Below are 27,444 nucleotides of genomic sequence, written 5' to 3'. Positions count from 1 at the left end.
AGTGTGAAAACCTGCCTACGTAGCTTGTGAAAGGCGAGGTCCATTAGCCCCAAACCAACATTTCTTCTAAGGAACCAGTCCTGAATGAAAGAAGACCCTGAGCCCTGGCAGCTGAATTCCAATACAGGGTGAAAAGCACCAAGAAGTGACTTCCAGTACTAACCTGACCAGCCACTGGAAACAGATGCCTTTTTGTCTGGCTTTTGTTTTCAAATGGCCAATAAGAACAGATCAGCACTGACACCATTGTCTGTAATAAATGTGTTTTCACCCAGTGGAAGACTGTGGGGTGTTGTAAACAATTATGGCACTGAGTAAAGCATAATCGATTGCAGTAGTGCCACAAAAGATACATTTGCCAAAGCATGATTTAAAGATCAGGATCTGTATAATGGAGTTTACACACTTAAGACAGTGAAAAGGAGTTATGAGGGATTAATCTCTGGGATTAAACATAAAATGGAGTGTCATAAGAAGACTTCATAGCCCTTTACAGTTGTTGCATTTTTTGCATCACAGCAAAGCTCTTGACAGAAGGTCCCTCATTCTGATAAACCTCTGTTTTGTGTTCTGAGTAACTAAAGAAGAAATGCCATGTTTCTTCTCAGATGCTGTTTTATAATGTTATTCAGTGAGAGATCTTCCTGTATGCTATGGGTCCTGTTCATTGCTATATTATTGAAGCTTTATGTTGGGGTCACTCTGCTAAAATCAGGAATGGCAAATTCAGGCATTGACACCCCACAAAATGTGGCCTCAGGATAAATCTTTGGGTCCTACAGGCACTATTATAGCTTTCTGAAGGCTACCTCCTCTGACCATATCTTCTTGCATTTCCCCTTTTCTTCCATCCCCGGAGAGAACATCTTTTTTCTCACAGAAGTTCCCTCCTCCTAGCCAAACCATATGCTGATAAAGGTCGAGTTAAGCTGCTTTGAAACTCTCAGTATCAATACAGTTCTTCAAGATGCAGGTAGGAAGGAATTTTCTTAGCAGAAGCAGGTGGTTGAAATATAAGGGGTTTTAAAAGCTGCAACATAAAGATGTCTCTCCTCCAGACAAAAAGATAAGCAGATTCATCCAGAGTTCTGAGGCTTTAGGCATAAAGGGTACAGATTATGAAGAGAGAGGTGGTGAAGATCTGAAAAAAACAGGTCAGGTAGGAAAGATAATTCAGACTCAGAAAAGCATTTAGCCTGTCCCCAAGAACAAGCCCAGAGATCAAGCCTATGAAGAGACTTGAAATTGTGAGCAGCTCATGTGTTTATTTATCTCTTTTTGTTTGATTCATTCTGGACACAGAATTTAACACCTGGCTTCATCATTGCTTTCTCCTCCCCCCAGTTAGAACAATCAAGAAGACACTGAATTTTGATTGGCTGCTTTTAGCAAAAGGGTGACAAGCACCATGGTATTTGCATAGCTGTAATAAATTCAGTCTGCCTGGCCTTCTACAGTCTCCTACAGGGTTTTTTTAAATACTCTGTAGAGAAGCTAAGGTCTACATGACAGGACAGGTGGGGCCAGCTTCCTTTTTCTGATCTCTTGATAACCACAGAATCAAAGTCAAGCAAGCCTCCTGGCAGCAGCTGCTTACATGTACCACTCTACAGAGACACATGAGATAGTTTCCACCCAGGTTAGCAAAAGCTCAGATAGACTGACCACAGCAGTGGTATTGAGGTCATGTTGTCAAACGTCCTGGTATTTGGAGGGAAACATCATCACAGAGGAGTGACATGTGCACCTGAGAGGGATGAGGATTAACTAGAAACAATGAAGAGAACCTAAGTGAAGGATCATCTTCTATATTTAAGCAAAGTTAATACAGGAGATCGTTTTAAAGGAAGCTTTTTCATTCTCTCCATGTGTATATCAATCCTGCTCACCACTGAGAGAAAATCTGGCTTTCAATTGTTTATCTTCTCCAAGAGTTACCTGCAATTCTGTTTTTCAACAGAGATCTCACAACCCCTTCCTCCCAGTGTCAACTACATTCTTATTCAAAAAGAAGTATCAGAGTACTGGAGTATTTGCAGCAAAAAAACCTTTCGAAAGCTGTCACACTTAGAGCTGGCCTTCCTGTCCCAGGAACAGAGTCTTCTCAGAATAATATCTTTTATTCTTTATTGCCCGTATGATACAACTGGAGACTGTGAGAAACTTCAAGTATGTTTTATTGAGCTCTTAATATGGGCACCCTACAGAAAGCTGTAATTAAATGGCTGCTGGACAGATTAGTACAAAAGTAGTTAATGACACACTTAAGATCACAGGGTCTTCATTGTTTTTACTGTTGTTTGATAGCATTTGTCAAACTCAGCAGAAATCCCTCCTGCTGTCATACTGGGAACTTGAGCACTTCCTAGAACAAAGGAAACAGCGATCAACAGATGCTGTCAAACCTCTTGAAACCTCTTGCACCATTTTTTTGGCACTAGTTTCCGGCAAAATTTCACAAACTGCCTGTTTCCCTTGGTCTGACTACTGGCTTGTATTCTTTACCAAATGCATTCTTCGAAAGGAGGTAACATGCTTATGGACCAGCGATGCTGAGAAAGGCCGGAGAGAACTCTTGAAAACCTTAGAAGAGCCCCTCTCCCAAGATACATCAAGAAACTTCAACCTAAAATTAGAGGAGGGATGGGGAACTTGTTCCAGGGGATGCCTGCCATCCCCAGTTTAATTCCTCATGTTACTATCAAATAACACTAAGATGTCATTTGTAATACTGCCATCCTCTGAAAGCCACAGAAACAGAAAAATATTTTGAATGTACAATTGCAATTAGTGAGTCATCAAGAGGAATATTATTAGAAATAATTACTCTGCACTTCTGACCTTAGCATATTCATCTTTGTTGTTTTTTACAACAGATAGCTAAGACATGTGAGTTACTAGCATGTCTCAGCCGCTTCTGGGATGAAATACCGAGATTTAACCACTCTTAATTACTTAAGACACAGAATGAAAAAGAAAGAATGAAACTAGCCAGTAAGTGAAAGAGTAGCATTATTCAAAATGTTATTTACTCTCAATAAAAAGCTCTCAACCCTACTCATACCGGTGTTGCCTGGGAATACTTTTTTTGCAAAATGGTAGGGCTGTTACTAGGAGGCTGAAAGACATTTCCAGCAATACCAAGCCCTGGAGCAATAGCAAAGTATTGGTTAATACCCGAGAAAGCTCTTGTAATGGTGTTTGCTGAACGGAGAAATACATTGAGGAGGAGGAAATGACAGACAAAAATAACTTTTGCAATCTCAGAGCCTCCTGTGGAAACTCCCCACCTATGAACATTCATGCAGAAAAGCTGATTCTCATGTCATCTGTTTACTTAAGCTCACAGGCACTGGATGTCCTAGGCCAGGCAAGTCTCAAGCTTTATTTCAAGCTATTGTCAGAAAGCACCTAGGCATTTCCTAAAACATTAATACATCATCATGTAAGTGGAAAGCTGTGAGGCTGCAGGAACTGGGGCACAGTATTCACAGGCATGTTGTTATGCTGCCGAAGTCTGCTGCTAGTTTCAGCCAAATGACAGGCAGGAGGATGTGCACCGCATGTGCGCATGCACGTGCAGCTGCCTTGTGGAGGCACACTGCAGCATTGACATTAAGGGAGTGGGCTGAGAGCCAGTGTGAAAAGAAACAGCATCACACTAATTTCTTCTTTTTTTTCCATTAACATTTGTCAAACTTGGAGAGAAGCCCAGACTGCAAAATTTGGACACAAAATTCAAAGAACTCAGAAGCTGGAAATGTTCACAAACAGGCTCTTCATTTATGTCTAGTCTTTTTTATAGGTCATGCAGAGATTTCTTAATTACTCCTACTGTAACTTACAATTAGCAATACAGTGATTTTTTTGTATGTCACAGCACACAGCAGAACTATATTCCAGAAAATGTGGCAATGTTTAATAGTAGGTGGCACTTGTTTTCCTTTTCCTCTCTTTCAGGTGGGAGAAGAGGGGAAGGCCTTTAATTCTATCTGCAGAAAAAAATAAGAATATTTTGACCAGATTTGGGAGTCTTTTGTAACAGTTTAGCAGTTTCTTGAGTTCATGTGAACTTCTAGTTCAACCTCCTGCACAGCACTCAATGGTGCAAGTTCAAATGATCATTACCAAAATAATGGATTCTTGGCATATGATTGAAAGCCACTACTAAACTCTTGCAATTTGAAGTTTTTAACTCCACAGCAGGTTCTCCATATGAGGATCAGATTACGAGGCAAAAATCAACTCTTTGTACTTTTTACCAGCATGGCACATAATATTCAGCAAATCATGCCGTCTGCTGACATTACAAGAGAATGGGCATTGTAATAGTACACGTTACCATCTTAGTTTAGTAAATGTAACATCACTCTCAGACATCCTAAATGACCTGTAAACAGCATCTCCAATACAGTAGCAAGCATTAAAGCTACTTCTTGTTCTTATCAGGGCACTTGCATCCATTACATTCTAGACTAGAAATAAGATAGCCCAGAGAAATAAGCCATTGAGTCATATTAAAAGGTTCAGAGGGATTTCAGAGCTGCAGAAACTCTTAGAAGTAATACATTTTCTGGACCTTTGAGGAGGAAGGCAGGAGAGTAAGCTGGCTACTGATGAGCCTTCCTCAGCCACACATTTCCAAGAGCCAAGTCTCAGCTTTCCCTGGGACCAAGTATCAGACTAAACCACTGCAGTCCCCATGGCAGGGAAAAAAAACATGGCTTCTCTGACCAGATTCAGCAAATGAAGCTCCTTGTTTGTTCCTGTGTGTCACCTCTGGATCTGTCTACAGCTAGCTTTTATTTGGCTTCCAGATGACATGCCAACAGTGACACTGCCTCCATGCTAGCGTATTTCCAAAGTGTGAAAACAGTAAAGGCCCTTGGAAGAGGAGAGCTGTACATAAAAGATAACTCTTACAAATAGTCCTTCTGTCCCAGGTATTCTTCAGAAGAGGAGAGAAGGTTTTATAGCACAGCACAGCTTCACATGCATACTCCTTAAGGATACCTTCATTTTGTTGGTCTCAACAGACTCACTTCTAATAGAGTAAGAGTCTTGATTCATAAGGGAAGGTTTTTGATTAAATTTGTTTGTTGTATTAGTATGAAGGAGGAGGCTTTGGGGGGAAGTATTTACATAAACAGTATTTAAACAACATAACATTTGCAATCCGAAAACGTCAGTGAGCTGATTTGCAGGCAATGTAGAAAAGGGGACTGCTTTTATCTTAAGTTGAAGTAAACCCACTGTTAATGTAAATATGCAGTAGCAACACTGCCTGACAAAGGGAACATGAATAATACCTCTTCTAATTCAAGCCGAATGTGGGAGGATATAGGTAGGCAGCAAAAGAAGTTGGAAACTGATTTCCAGTGTGATTCATAGGGATTTTCAGCAGTTGCTCGCACAGGTAAATTATAATGGTTGGCATCTACATATAGCTTTTCACTTACTAGAATCTGATAGGTTTACGGCTTTCCCTCTTTGGCAAATGAAATGTTGAAGTACCACAAAGTTAACTGGACCATGGTATTGGCTGTGTCAAGTGTCTTGACTTGCAGACACAGAACTGATCCACTGTATCTGCAGAATACTGCTCACCTTTCAGTAAGAGACAGTAATTGTAAGATGTATGGAATTACCTACAGAAGTTAGGGGAGGATTTTAATATCACTGTCTTTATTCCATGCTCCTTCATTACCTATAACATTTAGAGTCACTCCCTACCTCTACATTTACTAAGACAAAGAGAGCTACCTGTTGCCATTATATACACAGCTCCTTCCTCCTAAATTTTTCTTCTCATTCCACATGACACGACTAGATTTGGCAACAATTTTCCTTAGCAGAGATCAAAATTAGGTGTTCTTACACAAGAAAAGAAAACAAGAATAATGCAAATGCTGTCCACAGGGCTCTATGACCTACTATAAATGAAAGCAGCATTTGACTCAATGCTGATATAAAGCGACTCTGAAACAGTGATGGCACATAAAAAAAAAAATTAGAAAGCCAATAGTAATTTCCAAACAATACTTTTCATATTCTCTGGTCTTGCATAGATTTGTTATCCTTGCTTCTGATACAGGCAATATAAAAATAAAAAGAATTGCAAAAAGCATTCATGCCACTCTGTCTAGGAATCACTAAAAAAAAAAAAAACAGTGATAGTGAGGAATACAGTAGTTGTCCCCTTACAGATTTCTGTAGGGTTGCCCTAGGAGCACACCAATATTATTGCAACTATTGCAGCGTTAGTTTTTTGCTTAAAAGTGGAAGCAACATTTTACTTCCACTTGCAGCTGAAATCAATTTTGACCCAGTCTTTTAGAACGGATAATGCTGTATCATTTCAGTATCAGCAATTAAATACTTTATACAAAACATATGTGAATGGCAATAATAGACATTTTAAATTCAAGTCCTTTGCAAGCAGTTTTCTTTCAGCACTGCAGAGCATCAAGATTACAGGCTGTCAGTATCGGTCTATAGACTTTCACACTACATAACATTCTCCAATGAAGTAGAGACATTTTCATTAATAAGAATTTATTAGCATATTTGGAAGGGATCTGAAGTAAATCTTTACAGCACAAAACTAAACATGACTCCATGCTGAGTCCAAAGTGTGTGTTTTACTTCTTAAAAGTGCATGACAAGCATCTTCTTGAAAATAAAAAAGAGAAATTAATGCCCCCACTGCCCAACAAAAAGGAAACCTTTAAAGTAACAAAAAAGCAAATGGTAGAAAACTATATTTCGGCAGACCAAGTCAGCTCCAAACAATTTTAATAGACACCTACTGTGGCTTCTGGAATCATTGCTGCATGCATGTCTCTAGTCATATTGGATTTCTCTGTCAGCTTTGACTGCAGTAACGTGTGTTCCATCACACCAATTTGTATGTCCATCTGAATGGTTTCTTGCTTCAGTTTCGTTAAGGCCTGTTTAATCTTCACTAGAGGAGCTGTTCAAAAAAAGATAAACAATGTAACTCTGTCAGCTATTTAACACAAAAGCATTATTTTCTATAATTCACTCATTAAAATTGAAGAGTTCAATGAACAAAAGGGCGTTCTACTCTAAAGACTTGATTGTACTGATACATCTTTTTTAATATGCAAGATACTTAAAGAATAGGCATCAACAATTTTGCTGTCTTCTTGACATCTAAGATCTGCATAAAGATATGCATCAACATTAAGAATGGTTTGTCAATGATGTGTTTGCTCAGCTGAATGCCTCATCCCAATATCTGACTTGGAGTTTGGCAGAGAACTGAAGACTTCTTCAGTAGGATGTCATCTTACCTGTGAAAAGCTATGAAAACGTTTTGTACTCCATACTTTGTTTCAAATCCCTCACTTCCCACTACTATCTCTCTAGGGATGCTGCTGCTGCATTGTATCGCTCCTTAGAATTCTGGGCTCTACAGAGTTTATCCTGATCCATAATATGGAAAAGATGCTGCAAGGCACATGAATGGAAATGGAAGTGCTTCACAGTGAAGCAAAGGTGCACAAAATTTATTAATACAATAGCACAACTACTGAAGTAAACTAATTGTAATGGTGAGAGTTACATATGCATACAGATTGCATATTTAGCCCTACCATTGATCCATCAATCAAATTCTGCATTTACACCCCTTATACATTTGCAACAGAATGCATTTAGAAGGCAAAGTTTCAAACTACCAAATCCTGAGTCTGAGACAAAGTAAAACTCCATACCTATTTGAATTAAACATTGAAAAAGTCCAGACATCAAAACACCAAAATGAACCTTCCCACCCACTCCAGCCAGCCTTAGGGAATCAGCTACCTCCACTATTTCAGAGTGAAAAGGCTTGAACCTGTAATGTATGAATTTCTTCCAGGGAGTTTATAACTATTCAAACAGAGACAAAAACCATTTCTTTTCAGATTTTTACAAATCATTTACCAAAGGGGGAAACCCGGGAATCTCTACCTTCTGCAGACTTACGTAACCTTTTCAGCGAGGTTTAGATTTCTGACTTTCTTAGATAACTTTTAAAATTTCAGTATTGATATTTTAGACTAGTCACTCATTGTGGTCTTTTCTTTAATAAAGGATAAATTGTGTACCTGTCACTGAGAAAATAGATGTTTGGTTTGAAGCAAAAACATACTTACCACCATCAGTCATACTGCTTCCTTTCTCTTCTGTTTCCTGCTTTACTCTCTCTAATACTTCTGTAATCTTAAAATAGATATTTTCTTCTTAATTAAACCAGATGAATGCCAAGTTAAAAAAAGAAAATTTTCTGCTGCATTATTAATGAATAACTGCATCAGTCAAAAGAAATGAAATAATCTGTCTTTGTTGTTGTATATGGAGGAGCTTTTTTTTTCCTTCAAACATTAAGAAAATTTTAATTTAACTTTAAATAAATTGATGTTGTGCAACTTACAGGAAAGAGTAAAAAGCTGGGCAAACAGCATGGTGTTACTAAGAATCTGCGCATCCCAAAACAATAAAACCAAGAGTGTAAGTGTTGCAGTTTGATGCTGGATGGAAGATGTGAACCAATATTCCTGGAGACCAAGATTCACCAAATGACCATGCCAGCTGCCCTTCTGTAAGTGTCAGCACTTCAGCAGGTGATGGTGGAAACCCAACAAACAGCACTGAAACAAAAGATGGTGCCGCACTGAAGCCTGCTGGCAATGGCACAGGCACAGGCACAGGTATGTAAAATGCACATATGAAGACTAAATGCATTTCAGCCGTGACTATCAAACAGTTCATCTTTGTAGACAATAAAGAAAAAGAAAATACATGATTGTAAGGTACAGCCAAGGTAATAATTTAGTATTTTTGTCTATAAATATAAAAAAGGTCCTTCACTAAGGCTTCAATAAGCCTTTTCAGTAACCAGAAAAGAAATACTGCTGCATACCTACAGTGGTACTGGTATAGCAAAATCAGCTGAGATTTGATTGCAAGTTCAAAACCAGATCAATATCAACAACCAGCATGTTTAGTTTAGCTCAGATATGCTCCACTGCATCTACATAGTTTGAAGGCTGCCAACTAGTAACATATTCATCATTACTAATCAGCCAATAACTTCCAAAGCACAGACGTGTTATAAATCTGAAGTAATTGTGAAGTACTCTTTTTTTTCAAACTTACTGCCTTGAGAGTGAAATATAAAGAAGCTCTAATTCTGTAGAATCCATACACTTGCAAACCTCCGCTAACAAACTCTTGTTAAACTGTTGTGTTGACTATCTACTGCAGTTGGACTAGATGTTCGTTGTAGGTCTTGTCTCGCCTCATCTCTTCTCTTCAAAAACTCAAATCTGTTTTACAATTTCTAGCACATTCTTCTGGTGTGATCTATTTTATGTGACTATTCCAGACACTTTATCATCTGATAAACAAAGGGATCTTTTCAAGCCATTAAAAAAAAAAAATCTGAATTGCACAAAGGGTTGAAATATTTGGGAATCAGGCAGTAATTCTAAATGAAATGTCATGAAACACTCAACATATTTGATGGCAATATTTAAGATTATTTCAAGACTTTCTAGGGTTCTCAGACAGGTAGGAGGTTTACCCTACACGGGTCCCAGTTAATTATTAGCTTTGCAAATGTTTGTGGTAAGGGAACTTGTACTTTTGGATACAGATTATTCAGCTGTACGGTTCTGTGTTCTATAAATAGGAGGGACTAGGCTTTTGGAAACAATAATGCCATTTGTTAGGATGGCATTTGAATTAGGAACTGGGAACTTAAGTAAATTAAAAAGTTCCAGGCCAGCAGTTTAGAGATACTGAGCCAATAACTGGGAAGAAATTGGGAAGAGAATGGAAGGAATTGATCAGTAAGTGAACTTGGCAGGTAATTTTTGGGGTAATGACCACTAGGCACACCATCAGATCTCTTCTGAGCATGCACGGAAAGTGCAAGGAATGACTTTGCATTCATTGTAATTATACATAAATATTTAATCACATGCATGATGAATAATGTATGGCTTTGTGTAATTTTGCATATAAATGAAGGCAACAAACCCCTTAAGGTGTGCTTTGATTTGAGGGAAACCTCCAAGCACCCAGGATTTGCACAAACCTGAATAAAACAATGTCTCCCTTGGTGATGTGATGTATTGGCTTATTGCACACTGGGCAACAGATTCACACTTTGGACAATATGTTCAGCTAGTTAGGAGCCAGGACTTTTACGTTCAGTTTGTCAGAGCACTGATTTTAAAAAAAAAAAGGCACGAGGAAACTAGTTTTAGGTATTAATATAATTTGATTGGTATAGAAAAGTTACTATTTGTAAAATATTGCTTTTAAGTGCTTGGCAAATTAAAATTTCCAAGTGTTAATTTTAACTAAAAATAAGAGTTCAGCTTTTCTTCTTCCAACGAATTTATGGACATGAGTTGATTAATCATCAATACTTCTAGGACATAGGTCATAAAATATTTAATGTAAAATACAAAATGCAGAACATTTATCCTCATTTACAAACTGGGGAAATTAAGAGCTCGCAACAGTTTGCGCAGATTCACAAGTTAATTATCAATGGCAGCTTTGGTTTAGAATTAGGGGTTGGACTAGATCACCTCCACTTAACAGATTAATCTTTAACATGAGAGCAAATCAGGAGGAACTGGGCTCATAAAACTGCAAACACTAAATGCCAACTCTCTAAAGATTGTTTTCAAATAAGCAAAAGAAATTATGTGAAGATGTGTTTCACCTCAGAAAGCATTTTGATCCTTTGAGTTACTCCTCCACTTCCTTCCTGGTACTTCTCTTTAGCCTGAAAAGAAAGGTGTTTTTTCTGTAGTGACAATACTGAAGAGAGGTATTCAGGCAGCTCAGAGAAAACATCAAAACTTGCTCTCACACATCCCAATTCCAGAAACTGTCCCACAAAATCCCAGTGAGGTTTACAAGGACTACACATATACGAGGACAGTCTTAAAATATCAGATCCTGTAATGACTATCATGCACAAATGTAAAGCAGTTCTTAAAATTGCAAGTAATAGCCCTAATACACAATAAGAAATATGCTTTCCAATCATTTACATGAGGAAATAAACATTGAAAATGGGCCAAAATGCCAACATAACTGAATCCTGAAATCCAGAATATTTGTTCGTCAACAGGAAATGACTATCTTGAAGTTTCTGAAAGGTCAACAGTAAGGTAAACTGAAAGCACAGGTCAGAAAACAGAGGTCAAATCCTGTTAGTCTTATTTTAATGTCATGCTCACAAACAGGAGGGACAGCCAAATGGCAGCTTATACAGGCCTCTTAACTAGGGGATCAAAAAACTTCTTATAGAGCACTCTATTGACATAAAATGAAGTAAAAAAAGTAATCAGAGTGCTTTGTGCATATTAGCACGAGTAATCAATATAAGAGATGAGTGCTGGACTGAGACTATGTTTTTTCCACTCATTACAGATGTCTGAGCATCACAGGGAAAGCAGAGCTAGCAGTTTACTGGCAGCTCAAGACTGGCAACAGATTTACATTGTTATAGAGTCAAAAACCATTTAATTTTCTCTGTAGAACAGTTGAATAAAAATTGCCAGCTTAGCTTATAAACTATATAATCTGACAGCTAATCAACATTTCTCTGGCTTCATACCCAACAGCAGAATTCACAGATAACTCTTCTGAGGCTTCTTTGCCTTCACCCTCGCTAAACAGCAAGTCAATACTAGAGAAGGCAACAACAAAAGATCAGTGCATTACCTCGCTCAGCAAGGCCTGTGCTGAACAGTACTCTTGAACCAAGTGCTCCAACTGATTGTTGATGTACTTTTCTCTGCTATTGATCTTTTCCATTGTTCTGCTGATTTCATTATGGAGTTTGTCAAGGTAACCCTAGAAAATCATATTTTGTGGGTTTACAGTATACAGATAGTACAGAAAGAATATTAAAATGGTGCTGTAATTAAGAAAGGATATGGAAGCCTATAAGTGAAAGGGAAAAGCAGTAAAGAAATGCTGTGCCTGACTAAACAAAATTATTCCTAATGTATTCTGGTCTGCCCAGCTCCAAACCAACTGGTTCCACCACTTTCCCCTCTCAATTAATTCCAAATGTCAATGTCAGTAAGTTACTCTAACAACAGTATTTGACAGTATTTTGGGGGTTCTATCAGCACTTATTTTCAGATTGCATTACTGTATTAGTCTATTTTGCCCTCTGTAGTCAGGATGTACTTATGGCAATGCATATGTTAATGAACCCTAATATCCCTGTTAATCCTCATACAGACAACTCTTTCCCACAAGATCTTCTGCCAGTCCCACTATCCCTCATCATTATTATCACGTTTCCCTTTTTAGTTTTACAGCACTATCACAAATAAAATGGAAGGAAAAAAACAATTTACTTTTTAACAAATATCAAATGAAAGAGAAAATAAAAATGCTGACAAATCAGTGCAATATTCTGCACAACAAACAAGACATACCCTAGTTTCTTTCAAGAAAGATTCAATTCCATCCTTATGCTGATGCATTTGATCTAAATGGATCCTCCAGTCCTAAAAAAGATGCAATAAAGTAAAACATAGGTGAGTATAACTTTTATCTTTCTCTGCGTACTAAACAAAGGCTGGTATGCAAGGCAGGTCTCTTTTATACTATCACTGTGTACATTCTGCCACTATGTTCATATCCAGAGATACCTGCCTACTGTGACACAGTTTATAAACCTAAATGTCACAATGTGACACTCAGATCCACAAATAAATAGTGACATCCTCACTGATACTACAACAGATATGTTTTTTAGATTGTTTTTTGTCTTCATGGAACTATTTCTCCTAAAAACCATTCTGGGCACAAATACTGAAAATATTCATTATAGCTGCACTAACTCAGCTTATGCTTAGACAAACTGAGTACTTCAAATGTCCAACACCTACCAGTTCCAGACTGTCAGATATTCCCTGTCCACTTAGCCCTTACTATTATCAGAAGAATGGAAGGAAATTAAAGGGGCCAAAACATCTAAACTCGTTTTTGATAGCGGGACAAAATTAGAAGGGGGAATTGTTTGCAGCTTCTAGGTCATATAGGAAACATACATAGACTCAGGGATGGGGGATGAGAAAAGGTGCTGTTTTCACTCAATTCCAGTTCCCAAACTTTATCACAGAAGTTTCCTATCCATGCAAACTTTTTACATCTCCCAGACCCAAAGCACAGCTGCAGACAAAGAGTTCAAAACAAAGCAGCATAGCAGCACTAAAGAATTACCGCTATTTCAGTATTGTGTTTCTTAAGAATACTTTTCAGCATGCTCAGATTTTTTAAGCCTTTGGCACTGTACTGGTCTAGCTGTTAAAAAAAAAGTTATGTGAATAAATCTTTATCACTTCAAATAAAACCCTAGGAGACTTTCTTGTAAAACAGGTACTGACTGTACTGGAAGGTTGCATGAAAGGTGACAGTGTTTGCTTCAGTAAGATTATCTGATATAAGACATTGTTCAAAAAGGATTCTAAGCAAAACATAGAGAGGCACAAACCTCACCAAATAATAAAGCAGGCAGTAACAAGAAACAAACCTGGCCAGCTACCTTAACAGCTAAGAGCACGTGGAGTGTGAGAATGTTTGTTCCAGTTCAATTACCTGATCAAAGACCTTGTCAAAACAAGATGACAAGAAAAAGGGGGAGAGAAAAAGCAAACCCTGCAGGGACACAGACCTGTCACACAAGTATTACAGGAGACAAGGACAAGAAACAAAGCTGTCAGTCACAGTGATGGGCTATCAAGAAGCTGCAAGCACCACTTCGAAGACGTGAACCTGGCCCTTTGCAATTGGTAAGAATGCACACCAGGGAGTTCTGGATATTCCAGACAAGGGTTGGTGCAACTACACCAACTGATGAAGCAGTCTTCAGGGGAAGGTGACTGGGAAGCAATAAAATGGGGAATGGAGAGGGGTATAAGAGGGGCTGGTCATGTGTAAACTGTTGCCAGTCAGTCCGCTTGTCTGACTGAGCCCTGTACCTGATCAATGTAGTCTGTCCTATCTTCTTATTAAATTATTTTTTAATTCTCTTTCTGTAAATTTCATGCTCTATCCCACACGTGTATGAGTGCTGCAAAGACTAAGTGCCAGTTGCTGGTGAAAGTGGATGTGGCGCCAGCAATTGGAATCAGACCGGGGCTGCAGGCATCCCAGTCTTGTGGTGTCTGCAGTCAGAGAGAGTGGAGGTCTCAGAGCCAGCCACAGGAGCAGGTGAGTGCCTCAGCCACTAAGGCAGGACTGGTGTGTATCCTAAATTCCAGCTACTGGAAAGGATAGTGGTGAGTAAAGCAAGTGAGGCACTCAGTGCCAGGGAAATGTTTGCACCTTTTCTAAACCTGCTATGCATGTGTAAAATCCAATAGCTGGGAAAAGAAAAAAAAACTGAACTAGCCATCAGATAGTAGGCTCTGGATTCAGGACTGAATATAAGGCAGGCAGAGGGTATATGCTGGTATTTAGGGGGACCCACAAATGTAGAGTGCCCTTAAGGCAAGCACATAAGAGTGTGCATCTCTTTGCTAGCAAGCGGCGAACTGGACTAGCCAGGAAGTAAAAGAGCAGTGAAACAGTTAGGAGGGCCCAGGATCCAGGCAGCGGGATCAAACAGACTGAAGGATCACGCAGATAGTGAATCTACAGATTAGGCAATGTGTGCTTTCAGTACTGAACTTCAACATTAATTAGCCGAATAGGAGGAAGAGCTGTCTATACTTATATTTTATGAGCCACAATTGCTACTGAAGACAGGGCCTTGTTTATGGAAGATTGTGTAGCTGGCCATGTCAGGGTCTTCTGTGTGATACGCACTTCTAAACCTGCAAACAAGAAAGCAGCAGCAGCATCCATCAGTCTGGGATGGGAACATGCAAATCCCCAGGCACACAGGGCTGGGCTGCAGCACCTGAGCAAGAGGAATTCCCAGTCCTGGACCTCCTGGAGGATAAAGCCACTTATAATGCCTCATAACAGGTACAAACCAAATCCTGGCTTAAAACAGCTGCACACTTAAAAATGTGCTGCACACTTAAAAATGTGCCATCCTTCAATCACAGGCAGTTCCACTTATTTGTTGTGAGGCTACCCCCTGCATAGGACATATGCATCCAAGAATTGGTCTCACTATCTCAGAAGCGCACAGCTGAGCGTCTCCAACAGCTGTTCAGCCCGTGAGGTTCACCAGCTGTCTACAATTGTGCTGCTTCCCACTCTTCTCTTCCAGAATGAAACAAAGGCTGGTAGAGAAAACATGCTTATGTTGTATGTTGGTTTTTAACTTCACAGCAGACTCAAAACCTTTTGTTGTTCTGGTGACAATTGTTCATAATTTGTCAAACTTTGAAGTATAAATAAAAACAACAAACACCCCTCACACACATCTCCTACCCCTGCCCAGGACTTTACAGAAAAGTTCTAGTGTCTAATGCCATTGATTAAACCATTAACTCTCTCCTAGTACTATGTACACATGCATCACATAGGAAACAGAATGTGATGGTTTTCTTGTAGAAAGAAAAAATGTCAACACTTCTCTCCAGTTATTTCTGAAAGCATGATGGCACAGAAGCTAGAAAAAGAAGAATCAACTTTTCATGTTCCTTTTGACATATTCCTTAAAGATGGGGCATTAAACTGGAAGCTAGTAAACATCAGTTCTTACAGTGACTTTAATATTCCATATATGTCTTGATTCTTACACTAAGAAATTAAAACAAAATAAAGCATGATAATCTCTGTAACAGGTGGGCTGGCTGGAGATGAGGGAAAAGTGGCTCAAATCAGGCAATTCTTAACATAGAAGAACGCAGTATAGCATAAGACAGGCAAGCAATTTAACAGATAGTTGAGAGCTTAGCCTATTTTTGGCAAGATAATTATCTTTCATCGAATCCTCTATCACTACTACAGATTGCTCAAACACCCCAGTTAGCTGGGCCACAACAAATGAGCAATATCAATACTGCAGTGATCTCTGTGCACTATACAAACTCCTAGAAAGAACGTTAGCAGCAATGCCAGGAATAGGTCCTAGATTTGAACTTTGACTTGTGAAAGATAGATGTCTACTTCTAAACTGTTCATTCTAGACTCCCTGGAATAGATTATGGTGAGAAATACTACTTTCTAAGAAATGCTGAATTTCATCTTGAGGTAATCAAGATATCAAGATAGGTAAGTAAAATCAGTGGAACAAGTACTCACTGCTTTTTGTTAAACATAAGGAGACACCATGATAACTAGATCAGAGGTATAGACCTACTTTATTGCCATTTAAAGTTCAGTAAGGTGAATTCTATGCAATCAGCCTTTTATGTGGTTGACAAATTGAAGCTGAAAATAAGAAGTTCCTCAGCTGTCTTCCAGGAATATGTTTTAATAGCTGCTAAATTGAGAGTTTAATTTTGCAGAAATATGAATACATTGAAAATGTTTAACAATTTAAGAAGTTTCCACTGAAAAAATATATACAAATAAATATATGGATATAAAGTGCCCTATAAGTAGCAGAAAAAATATTATATATTTTTATATATAAATGTAATACATAACTAATTACATAAATAACATAAATGATATATGATATGTATACATACAAAATATATAAATTAAGTTTAAATAGAAGTGAACAACACTGACTGGAAATCACACTTTAATCACCGTGTATACGCATGCAAAGCCATTCTTGCATACCTTATTGTCAGTCTTGATGGTAACTTTCAACTGTGGAAGGACACGTTCCACTTCCAGATTCCATTCTGCTGCATCTGTTGTAGACTGTAAAATCTCTTCTTGCCTTGCAGACTCATTCAAGTCCTGTGTAAAAATCACAAAGTTTATGTAAAAAATATCATCATTATGCACAATGAAAACTGTTAAGAGATCACATTACAATGGCTTACAGTGTTCATACTCAGAAAAAAAATGTATATTTAGAATTATCTAGACTACAGATGTAAGTTTTCTTTAATGGCTTTCTTTGAATCAATAAAGACTAGAAATTAGAATAAACAGATCTTCACATCATATTTAGAATTTAAAAGAATAAGACATTATAATACATCCCAGAAATAGTAGGGGGGATTAAAATACGTTACAAAAAACTAATATCATGTTTCTCTAAAAGCCTCTGCAGAGATTTCTTGCAAATATTTTCAGCAACCTTGCAGTGATAACAGTTTAGAAACTGAATGTACATTTTGCCATTAAAATAATCTGATCCATTTCAGTTGGAATCTTTTTTCAAGCTTAGACTGCATAAGGACTTTCACACTTAAATCCAACAGAAATAAATTGCTGCTACAGACATAAAAATCACTCAAGAGAGGACTGATAGGTAACAACTTACTGATCTGTACGTTTGTGCCTTTAGAACATTCAGGTCAATAAAATTTTCTTCATTATCTGACTCTTCTCCCTTAAGGAAAGTTGCAAAGTAAGACTTCAGTAAGTATTGCACAATATTTCTCCATAATTTTATTTTGTAAGAGCACAGGACAAGGAGTATTAAATCCCACATTTCTGACACAGAAAGTTTATGGTAACGGTGCTTATATTCACTTAAATCTTATGAGGAGACACAATATCTGGGACAAGCTGAAAGATGAAAGCTAGTCCACATTTCCCTCAGGGTGCCACAGTACTAAAACTAAACCACAAAACTAGAACAAACAACAGAAAAAAAAAAAAAACCCAGTACCTAAGCCATCTCACATCAAATGGGCCATTATCAATAGCTGTATGGTAACTGTAATTTTTTACGTGTTTTCTAAAGCTTTGCATTAAAAATAAAATCAAACAAAAAAAAAAAAGCACAACCAGACCTGAACACAGTTTTCAAGATGTTGTTTGCACAATCGATTTGGAGCTGCAGCATGAAGTCACATTTTTTTAAAAGTGTGCAGAATGATACAATTCAAATTGAGGCAATCAATATGTTTTCTTACCCATGACATGGCGCACAGGGCTGAAGGTTCTGAGTGATCATCAGCTCAGAGCCATCACTGCATAACTCAAAGATGCTCATGTACTACTCTCCATTTATCTATACCTAATTTCACCTGCCATTTTATCACCCTTACACTTCACTCTTACAAACTCCATCCGTTAGCCATTGCCTTTTCCAACAAAGCCAAATTTCATCATTAACCTCGTTTCTAGACAAATCATGAATGCTGCAATCACAGAGGTCTTGGGGTAGAACTCTTCAAGACTCAGTGAAAACATGGGAGCTTATTCTTGTACTTTACTTAGTTATTAACTAACAGAGATCACTTTATTTTCCTCTGGCATGTTTGGTCCCTAGTCCCCTGAACACCTGCAAGAAATGAATGATGACTAGACTGGGACTAACTTTAGATAAACTGACAATACATATTTGTACAGAACTTAGAAGAACATATTACAACATTACAATGACAACAACAAGACTAGTTATCAGAACTGAGGAACCAAACCGTGCAGATTTCCTTGCACTGCCAGCCTTGCTGGCTACTGTTCACCTAATCCCCCGAGATTTACAGAACTAGGCTTTGTCTCTGTCAGTGTTATCAATTTTATTCAGAGGAATCAAAACCAGAACAATCAATGAACCTCATCATTAGCCTTTAACTACTGGAAATACTACTGAGTTCAATTATGGATACAGCTAATACATCCACAACATATCAATATATTGGCAGCAACAATAGACTGGGGGAAAAAAAATATATCAGCATATAATTAATCCCTCTAAAACCATTAGTGGTCTAAAAAGTTGGTTATCCACTTGGTATAAAGCTAGCTCAACGGTTTTATTGACACACAAACTCAAAAGAGCCAGTAAAACATGCTAATTGTGAAAATCATGGCCTCAGATACTAATAGAGAGCAAATCCAGAGGTTCTTTGAAGGGTCGCAATTGTGCTTTAGTTAACTGTTTCCTCTTCACTTCCCAGTTTAACAGCTTAGGCCTTAATGACACGCAGAAAAGAGTGGGCAGCTGACCGTTCTCATGTTTAAAGCTTTTAGCCATCAGCTTACATTTCTGAGGCTAGTCAAACATGCAATACAGAATGCCTCGTGTTGTTCTCAGAATTATTCAAGACTTTTTCTGTGGAAACTTCAAAGCTGATAAAAACACAGCCAGACATTCACATCACAATATTCCCATAGTGTATGAAATTGGAGAATAAAAGTTTGGAAATTTTCTTGTCTAGTAAAAACCAGAAAAATAATGCAATACTTGGGAAAACTGTGAGAAAAGGAGGAAGAGCAGCTCTTCAACTGTTAACATTCTTGTGGGCTACTTTGGCTTACAAATTTGGACTATGATGAGAACCATATGACAATATTACTGGCACTCTATTTCCAACTTTTACGACCTTTAATTTTTCCTAAGCACTTGAAAAATCTGAACACAAAAGTGGGACAGTTGTGGCATTTTCTACCCAGTACTGGACCTTAACACTCTAGAAAACTGTTTTGTCCTCAAGCAATTTACTGACCCAGCAAGTGAACACTTTCAGGCTCACAGCCTTCAATATTTTGTTCTTGATCAACATTAATTTTGCACAGAATCATCAGCTTTTGGAGAAATTGAATGTGAAACTAGCTTCTTTCCGTAATTTTCTTTTTGATTGTTTTCAGCAAACTTCCGTCTCCAGAAAAATCTTAAGTCAGCAGATAAAAGACTCACTTTGAAGAGATTGACAGAGGGCTGGGAAAATGACAATGTCTTGTGATTATACTAGTACATAACAGTGAGACTCCAACTCTCATATAAATAATCTTCTGAGAAAGTCAATCAGCGAGTTCTACATCCATGCATCAGTAAGTCCTAAAAGCATATTTAAACTTAAAAGTGTATTTCCTAGGCTGTTTCATAGACATGACAACTTCACTATAATTACAATTAGAAAGCTGGAATTAATAAAACAGTTCATAATCAAATAGTGCCATCTTGCTGGTAAAAGGTATTTAAAAGCAGAAAGACTTATTCTGCAGTGAGAACAGACAACTGGATGTTACCATTTCCTTCATGGAATATATAGTGATGAGCTACCATGACCTTTCTCTACAGAGACAATGCTACAATCTTTATTTAGGTCTTTGCTGGTGGTTTTAAACAAACACAGTTGTTCTTTTCCATCTACCCCCTTCCCAGCTCTTAAGATAACAAAGTGTCAAAGTTACTGTTTCCTGTTTGCAGGGAAATCTGGGCTACAATAGTGAACACTCTATTTAAGTGCTGGGCAATTTTTAATCAAATATTAGCCAATTCTGTAAACAGAGACTGAAGTTTTGTCTAATGTCAACTACTTGTATCAGCAGAGAGTAAAAAATTATGAATCTGTGCAATCTAAACTTATCTTTAGATTCCTCTTCAATTTATATTAACTACAAATAATATCACAAGCACATAAGATCACAAGCTCTGTCCTGAAGGTTAACAACCTTATCTGAAAGGAAACAAACTCTTTAGAGAAGCTGACAATGCAGGAAAGGAGGTACAGGAAAAAGAGGTGATGGAATAGCTAATAGAAAAGACTTCTTAGAGCCAAACAAAAAGAAGAGTGAGAAAAACTTTCTCATAGCTGACCAATACTGATACTATCGAAACCAGTTAGGTAAACCTACCACAACATTTTCTTCCATTTTATTAAGCATTAATTCTGCATCATCTTCGATTATTTCTTCTTCTCGCTCTTCTGTTGGATACACTGGCCTGAAATTAGTTCAAAGAACAGCAGAGCTTTTAAACACAGTAAACTAGTAATGTCTCTGTGAATAGCTCTTAAGCAAATAAAACATCTCATGAGAAGTATGAATGATGTGGAATACACCTAGACACACTCAAATAAAATTAAAGTTCAGTCTTAGAAGTCTTTGTTTATCTTGGACTGTCTTAAAAATGAATGTCATTTATTATGGCAAGCAGTACAACACATTCATACTCCAAAGACATCTGGGGACTAAATTTTGGCCACTTTCTCTTTTGTTTTAACTTCTTAAATTTTAAGTGCAAGTCAACACAGGCTTATTTTGACTATACTCATTTCAAAACCCATCAGAGGGAAGGAATGAAATAAAAAGGACTTTTAAACAAATTTTCACATACTTGAAATCACCTGTCATCTAATTTCTCCAAAGATTTCCTTCAGTTATTGTAGTCTACTTTTAATATGATCACACACTGTGCATGCCTCCAACCAAAGACGTAAAGATTGATGGATAGAAACTAAAAGAATGCTACTATGTTTCAACTGAACTGTCAGGTTAACAAGCAGTTATGCATAGGAAAAGTGACCCAGAAAAGTCATCAGTCAAATTGTTATTAATTAGTTAAGTCTATTAACAGCGAAAGCTCATGCTTACTGGAAATACACTAAATTCTGTGAAATTGCATTAGAAATTAATCTGTCCAACTGCTTCAAGCCTAGCTGAATTTTGCATCTTATTGAAACATAAGGAAGACTATTTTTGTTAATTACTATGTTTTGTATTTACAACTAGAACTTACGTTTGTTTGCTGGAAAACAACGCAAAACAGAGGATGCTTAGAAGTGTACTACTATACCTTTTCCAGCTAGAGACAGTGTTTTTCAAGGCCTCTTCAGCTAAACAATCAAGAACATAGCATGCTTGCTCTCCGTAACCTGCCTTTAATTTTGAGGGAGGAAAATCCACAGGTCTTCCCTAAAAGACAGAAATACACTGTTTACTAATGGCTACCCATCAATCAAGTTTCTTTTCTGAGAGGTAACGAAATTTACTATGCTAAAACCAAAGTGTCTGTTGTGAAGGAAGATTTTACCAATATTAATTCATATTCCTCCCCTATGTAGCTCCAGTTAAGCAACAGAAGAGAAAACAGAACAACCCAAGGAACAGATGTAGTGTAGAAATCTTAAAGCACCTGGTAAGAGGATACTCACAGGGAGCAGAGGAGTCAGAAGCCGCAAGGGAGCTACATGGTCAAGCACACAAGTGACAACTTGGCGAGGAAAGAACAGTTACAGAGGAACTCAGGTACTGAGACTTAACCAGCAGCTTTTCAACATCGCCGCATTTGTTCCAGGTTTTATTTATAAAATTTTTTATTTTTATTTACTGCTGTTCTACAGAATAAATATCTTAGGTTTCTACCAAGTAACTCCCTCAGAGAACAAAGTTCTTAACATCATTCACAGCTATACCACAGTATAGTCTTCCATAAGGTCATACTTCCTGTAAGTTAATACACCCTCCTGACCTTCTGGGGGGGGAAGGGGTGTCATAATAGTGAAAAAAATTCCAAACGTTCCTGGCAATTTATGCAAACTTTCAGTCCTTAATGAAAAAACACATGAGGAAAATATGAACACAATACTAAAGCACCGCCTTCATAATGAGTCACCCCATTGACTTCGGCAGGTGCAGGATCACAAGCAAAGTAAACTTTCAAGATAAAATCTTTGTAAATTATAGTACTATATATGAGCAACATACGCTGCACTATAAAAAGTAAGCCTGATTTAATCTATCTTACAGCTTGCGGAGCAAAACTAATTGGAATCATATATAATATTTTAAGACTATTTTTGTAGTGCAAAAAATTTAGCAAGTAAGTACATACATTATAAACTTCCAATTGGCTAATTAAGATAGTACAAACTTGTAGATAGGAAAAGTCTGTCCAGTCCTTGGGAACATAATCAGGCAGCAGAGAAAGTGCGGCATTACTGTTATTTCTGAAGATAATGCATATTCTTGAAATACACTTGGGAAAACAGCACGTTCAACACTTACAAATGATCGCAACTCTGAAAGTACATTTGATATTATTGCATTGGGATCATCATATTCTTGTGGCTGTTCGAAGCGATGTCCTGCTTTAGTGATCAGCCAAGCAGCAAGCGTGCAAAACATAAAGAACTGCTCACCAGGATTAGTGGGCAATGCAAAGTAGTGCCTGTTTAAAAAGGGAAAAAAAGGTAAATATTTTGAGCTCCTCTTACAGCATTCTAGACCAGTACAGCCTAGAAAGCAGTTTATTTAACTGACTTTCTCAATGAGCAATCCATTTGAACTGAATTCAGGATGTATAGTTCCACACATAACCAGAGAAGACTAAGTTTTTTACCTATAGTTCATCTGCCTCCTGCTTTGAGGAAGCTACTGAACAACATTAGGCTTCCACAGAATCAAACAGAAACTGGGCACTCAATGATTATACAGCTTCAGTGAAACGCCATCAAATCAAGATTTCCACATAAACCCAAGTTACTCCTCTTATTTACCTGAGTAGTCTCTAATAGTGACTAGCTCAATTCTGTTCCCGTTTAATTTTAGGGATACAGAATCCAACCCACCACATAACACCACGGAATCATTAGGAGTCTATGCAATGGATTTATTCAAATGTCTCTTGCAATATCATAAAATATTTAAAGGCTCAAAGGAATCAAAAGTAAAAGATCCCCAACTGCCAGTAAGTTGTAAGCCATGAATGAGCTAAGATTTTGCTAAAACTCAGGCATTTTTCACAGGGCAAGTGATTTACAGTGCAAGACAAAATGTAAATTTGAAAAATAGCTTCTGAATGGATTAGCGTAAGTGACTGATAACTACCATCAACACCACACTACAAAGAGCCTATTTCCAAAACACCATTAAAATGACCCATTGGTAAAGATTTATACCTTTACCTATGACACTGGAAGCCAGGGTGGATTTTTTTATGTGCTTTAGAACACACTGAAAAACGTCACAGAAGCACATACTGCTCTCCATTAAAGGGAGTTTAGACAAACAGCATAAAGAAAAAGGTATGTGATATGCCTCTTTAAAAATAAATAAATAAATTAATTTTGCATCTCATGACCACATGAAAACTTGAACTTGAGCACTTCCTTGAGAACGACAGAACAAATTTACCTAAGTCTCAGTGCCTAAGGGCACGTGTCCTCTTTCTGCATACTGTCTTCACCCATGCCATTATACCACAGCAACCTCATCTCCTGTTCCCTTCTTAAGATCCTGAAACACTCTTCGTGACAACAGCAATAAATCCACTTCCTTTTGCCCCAAAGTTCACCAAACCTCTTCCCTTTCCCATGTTTTTCAAAAGTGGCAAGAATCTGGTGTACTTAAATCAGAGCTTAAGTTCAGATCAGGAGCATGTTTTTGAAGTCATCCTTCTACCCATCCTCACCTGCTGTGCTTTGGGTGACTTTAGAAAGCAAGGTACACAAATTGAATCTATCTTGGATCACAGTACATTGGAAGATGTGGTCCTAACAAGAATTCAGTCCAAAAAATGAGACCACAGATAGTTCCCCTCAAAATATAAATCGTGTACACACTGGACACTTGGAACTGAACTCTTTCCCTTACAGACACAGCTGCTTGCTAAGGTGGACAAACGTTTGCTTCCTTGCTCGAAATATACTGATGGTCTGGCACCTGGCTAACAACAGCTTTCAGCCACTGAGCCCATACCTGAGCCTCCCTCCCAACAACAGAATAACATGGACTATGTGTACCCCACCCCCAATCAAACTGTTGCTTATAGAAAGCTTAACTGCGTGATAAGCTACTATGCAACCTCGTTGAAACTGATGGATAGATCTGAAAGTTAATTGGACATGTGGATGTCAGGAGCACAGTCTTGTTTCCCAAGTTTCCTCTCTCCCACCATAATATAAAAAATCCAAATAATTTGTTACATGTGAAACAAATACGTATTAAATATGAAAAAAGGCTTAAAAACAATGGACACAAGCCTCCTTACACATACGCACCTCCCCACGAATAGTTAACCTGGATACAGGAAATTAATTTACAGCAGAATTCTTTTTTTGCACAGATACACTGGCATGCAAATATTCAAGAGCCAATGGAGGCAGGCAAGGTGAAGTGACTTATCGCATCAAAGATGATCGGGGCTGGAACACCTCCCACATGAGGACGGGATGAGAGTTGGGCTTGTTCAACCTGGAGAAGAAAAGGCTCCAGGAAGACTGTATAGCTATCTTCCAGTACCTGAAGGGGCCCTATAGGAAAGGTTGGGAGGGTCTTTTTATCAGCGAGTGTAGTGATAGCACACGGGGTTACGGTTTGAGAGAGCAGATTTAGATTAGATATTAGGAAGAATTATTTTAGTGGGAGCGTGGTGAGCCACTGGCACAGGTTGTCCACAGAAGTTGTGGATACCCCATCCCTGGAAGCGTTCAAGGCCAGGCTGGATAAGGCTTTGAGCAACCTGATCTACTGAGAGGTACTCCTGCCCACGTCATGGGGTTGGACGTGGATGATATTTAAGGCCCCTTCCAACCCAAACCATTCTATGACTCTAGGATCTCAGCCGCTGGCCGGACTTCCCCTTTCGAAAACTCCCATGGGAAACTGGGAAGTTGGGAAACTGGGAAGCTGGCCGTTTTCTCTCAGGCACCTTTGCCACCCGAACGCCGGCCTGCCAGCCCGCCCTCCCTGCTCCACCCACGCCGCCCGCCGGTAGCGTTTTCCCGCGCGGTCCCGTCCCTTCCGAAGGCCTCGCGCGCCCCCGCCACAGCCGCTCCCCGCCCCGCACCGGAACAGGTGAGGGGCACCTGGAGAGCGGCCGCATGTTGTGGCGCCGCAGCGCCTCCTCTTCGTAGCTCAGCTGCTTCAGCTTGTCTAGCAAGTCCTCCATCAGCACGAACATGTGATAGGCTGCTCCCGGTCCACGCTGCTCTGCCGCCCCCTCCTCGGCCCGCTCCCCCGCCGCCCCCCCCCGCCACGTCATCACCTCCTCCGCCATGTTGGAAGCCCACCACCCCCGGTAACCACGGCAACCAGCCCTGCCAATCCCCGCCTGCCTCAGCCTTGAGGCACCACCCCTCCGCCCCCACGGGCCAATCGTGAGGCACGCCGGGACGCAGCCAATCACCGCCCCGCCCCTACGGCCCGGATGCAGCGGCGGGGGCTGCAACGCTTGGGGCGGAGTCACTTCCGCTTAGTAACCATGGAGATGGCATCGCGCGGCCGAGCACGCGGGAAGGAGGCTGGGTGGATGGAGGGCGGTGTTGTTCGGCTGCAGGGGCTGCGCGCTGGCAGGGCCTTCTCTCACACAGCGGACAGCGGACAGCGGACAGCGGACAGAGCCTCACGGTGTGGGGCTCGGCTGCAGCCACCCTGCCACACGCGTGTGGTGTACTTAATCATAGGATCACTAAGGCTGGAAAAAACCTCTTAAGATCATCCAGTCCAACCATCAACACAGCCCCACTGTGCCTACCAAAGCATGTCCCAAAGCGCCACATCTGCACGTTCTCTGGACGCCTCCACAGATGGTGACTCCACCAGTTCCCTGGGCAGCTTCTTCCAAGGATTCACTACTCTTTAAATAAAGAACTTTTCCCCAATACCCAGTCTAAGCCTTCCCTGGCACAACTTGAGAACACTCCCTCTCATCCTATCACTTGTTACTTGAGTGAAGAGACCAGCACGCACCCTGCTACAACCTCCTTTCAAGTAGTTGTAAAGAGCAATAAGGCTTCTCCCCTCAGCATCCATTCTTGCCAGTGGAAATTATTTCCACTTCTCTTTTCTCAGTTTGGCCATCTAACAAAAAGCAAAAATTATTTGCATGATCTGTTCGAGAGGTCTGAACTCTGCTTTCAGCTGTAGGTAAGGGATTTGACGCTGGGGAACATGGCCTTCAGAGGTCATATGGTTAGTTTGCTGGAGTTATTTTCCCTTAGTTATTCATGTTGCAACCTTGATCTCTGTGTTTTCTAGTCAGCCTATGCCCATGGTCTCCCTTTGGAGAACAGAGCTGTATGGTGCTGCTTTGCACAGCTGCTCTGGCAGTACCAACATAGACCTTCTCAGAACAGCACAGAGAGGTTTCAGCTAGCAGAGATATTGGAGGAAGGATGAGTATTCACACATACCTTTCATGATATTGTTTTTAACAGCAAAGAGAATTAGGTTTCTACAGGTGAACCTCTTTCCCTTCCCAGAGAGCCTGGTTGGAAAAGACCTTTGCGATCGAGTCCAACTGTACCTGTCCACTACTAAGCCGTATCCTCAAGCACTTCCATCTACCCATGTTTTCACTACCAGGGATGGTAACTCCACCAGCTCCCTGGGCAGCCTCTGCCAGTGCTTGATAAGCCTTCCAGTGAAGAAATTTTTCCTGAGGACTAATCTGAACCTTCACTGGGGCTACTTGAGACCATATTCTCTCGTGTCACCACAGGTCAATTGCGAGAAGAGTCCAACACCCACCTTGCTACAACCTCCTTTCAGGTAGTTGTTGAGAGCAATAATGTCTCCCCTCAGCCTCCTCATCTCCAGACTAAACAATCCCAGTTCCCTCAGCCACCTTCTCATAAGACTTGTGCTCCAGACCCTTCACCAGCTTTGTTCCCCTTCTCTGGAGTTGCTCCA

At 39.4% G+C, this 27,444-nt stretch overlaps 1 protein-coding gene across 2 annotated transcripts; it reads right to left on the bottom strand.

Annotated features, from left to right (window-relative positions):
- Nucleotides 1-1,081: 1,081 nt before the first annotated feature.
- IFT57 (intraflagellar transport 57) lies at nucleotides 1,082-25,767 on the bottom strand. Of its 2 annotated transcripts, XM_054073796.1 has the most exons (12): nucleotides 25,601-25,738; nucleotides 22,819-22,981; nucleotides 21,608-21,726; nucleotides 20,668-20,755; nucleotides 17,399-17,467; nucleotides 16,744-16,866; nucleotides 12,486-12,557; nucleotides 11,758-11,889; nucleotides 10,748-10,810; nucleotides 8,163-8,229; nucleotides 6,810-6,973; nucleotides 1,082-1,141 (listed from the first exon to the last, which is right to left on the bottom strand). In XM_054073796.1, exons 2-12 carry the CDS (start codon nucleotides 22,936-22,938, stop codon nucleotides 1,097-1,099), a joined length of 1,062 nt encoding a protein of 353 aa, XP_053929771.1. In that variant the 5' UTR covers nucleotides 22,939-22,981; nucleotides 25,601-25,738; the 3' UTR covers nucleotides 1,082-1,096. The 2 variants fall into 2 exon arrangements, with proteins under 2 accessions (XP_053929771.1, XP_053929764.1); XM_054073789.1 differs by lacking the exon at nucleotides 1,082-1,141 and having other exon boundaries at nucleotides 6,182-6,973; nucleotides 25,620-25,767.
- Between the last annotated feature and the right edge of the window lie 1,677 nt (nucleotides 25,768-27,444).

Source organism: Cuculus canorus, chromosome 1 (assembly GCF_017976375.1).
Source record: "Cuculus canorus isolate bCucCan1 chromosome 1, bCucCan1.pri, whole genome shotgun sequence".
NCBI lineage: Eukaryota > Metazoa > Chordata > Aves > Cuculiformes > Cuculidae > Cuculus > Cuculus canorus.
Note: the sequence above shows the minus strand (reverse complement) of the source record. Positions and strands in the feature narration are given on the sequence as shown.

Excerpts from the sequence above, each read along its gene's own strand:
- IFT57 (XM_054073789.1), bottom strand. The coding sequence starts at position 25,714 with ATGTTCGTGCTGATGGAGGACTTGCTAGACAAGCTGAAGCAGCTGAGC. Across the intron at positions 21,727-22,818 it reads TTTCAGAGTTGCGATCATTT|GGAAGACCTGTGGATTTTCC; the intron begins GTAAGTGTTGAA and ends TCTGTCTTTTAG. Across the intron at positions 10,811-11,757 it reads CACAGGCCTTGCTGAGCGAG|GCTAAAGAGAAGTACCAGGA; the intron begins GTAATGCACTGA and ends CTTTCTTTTCAG.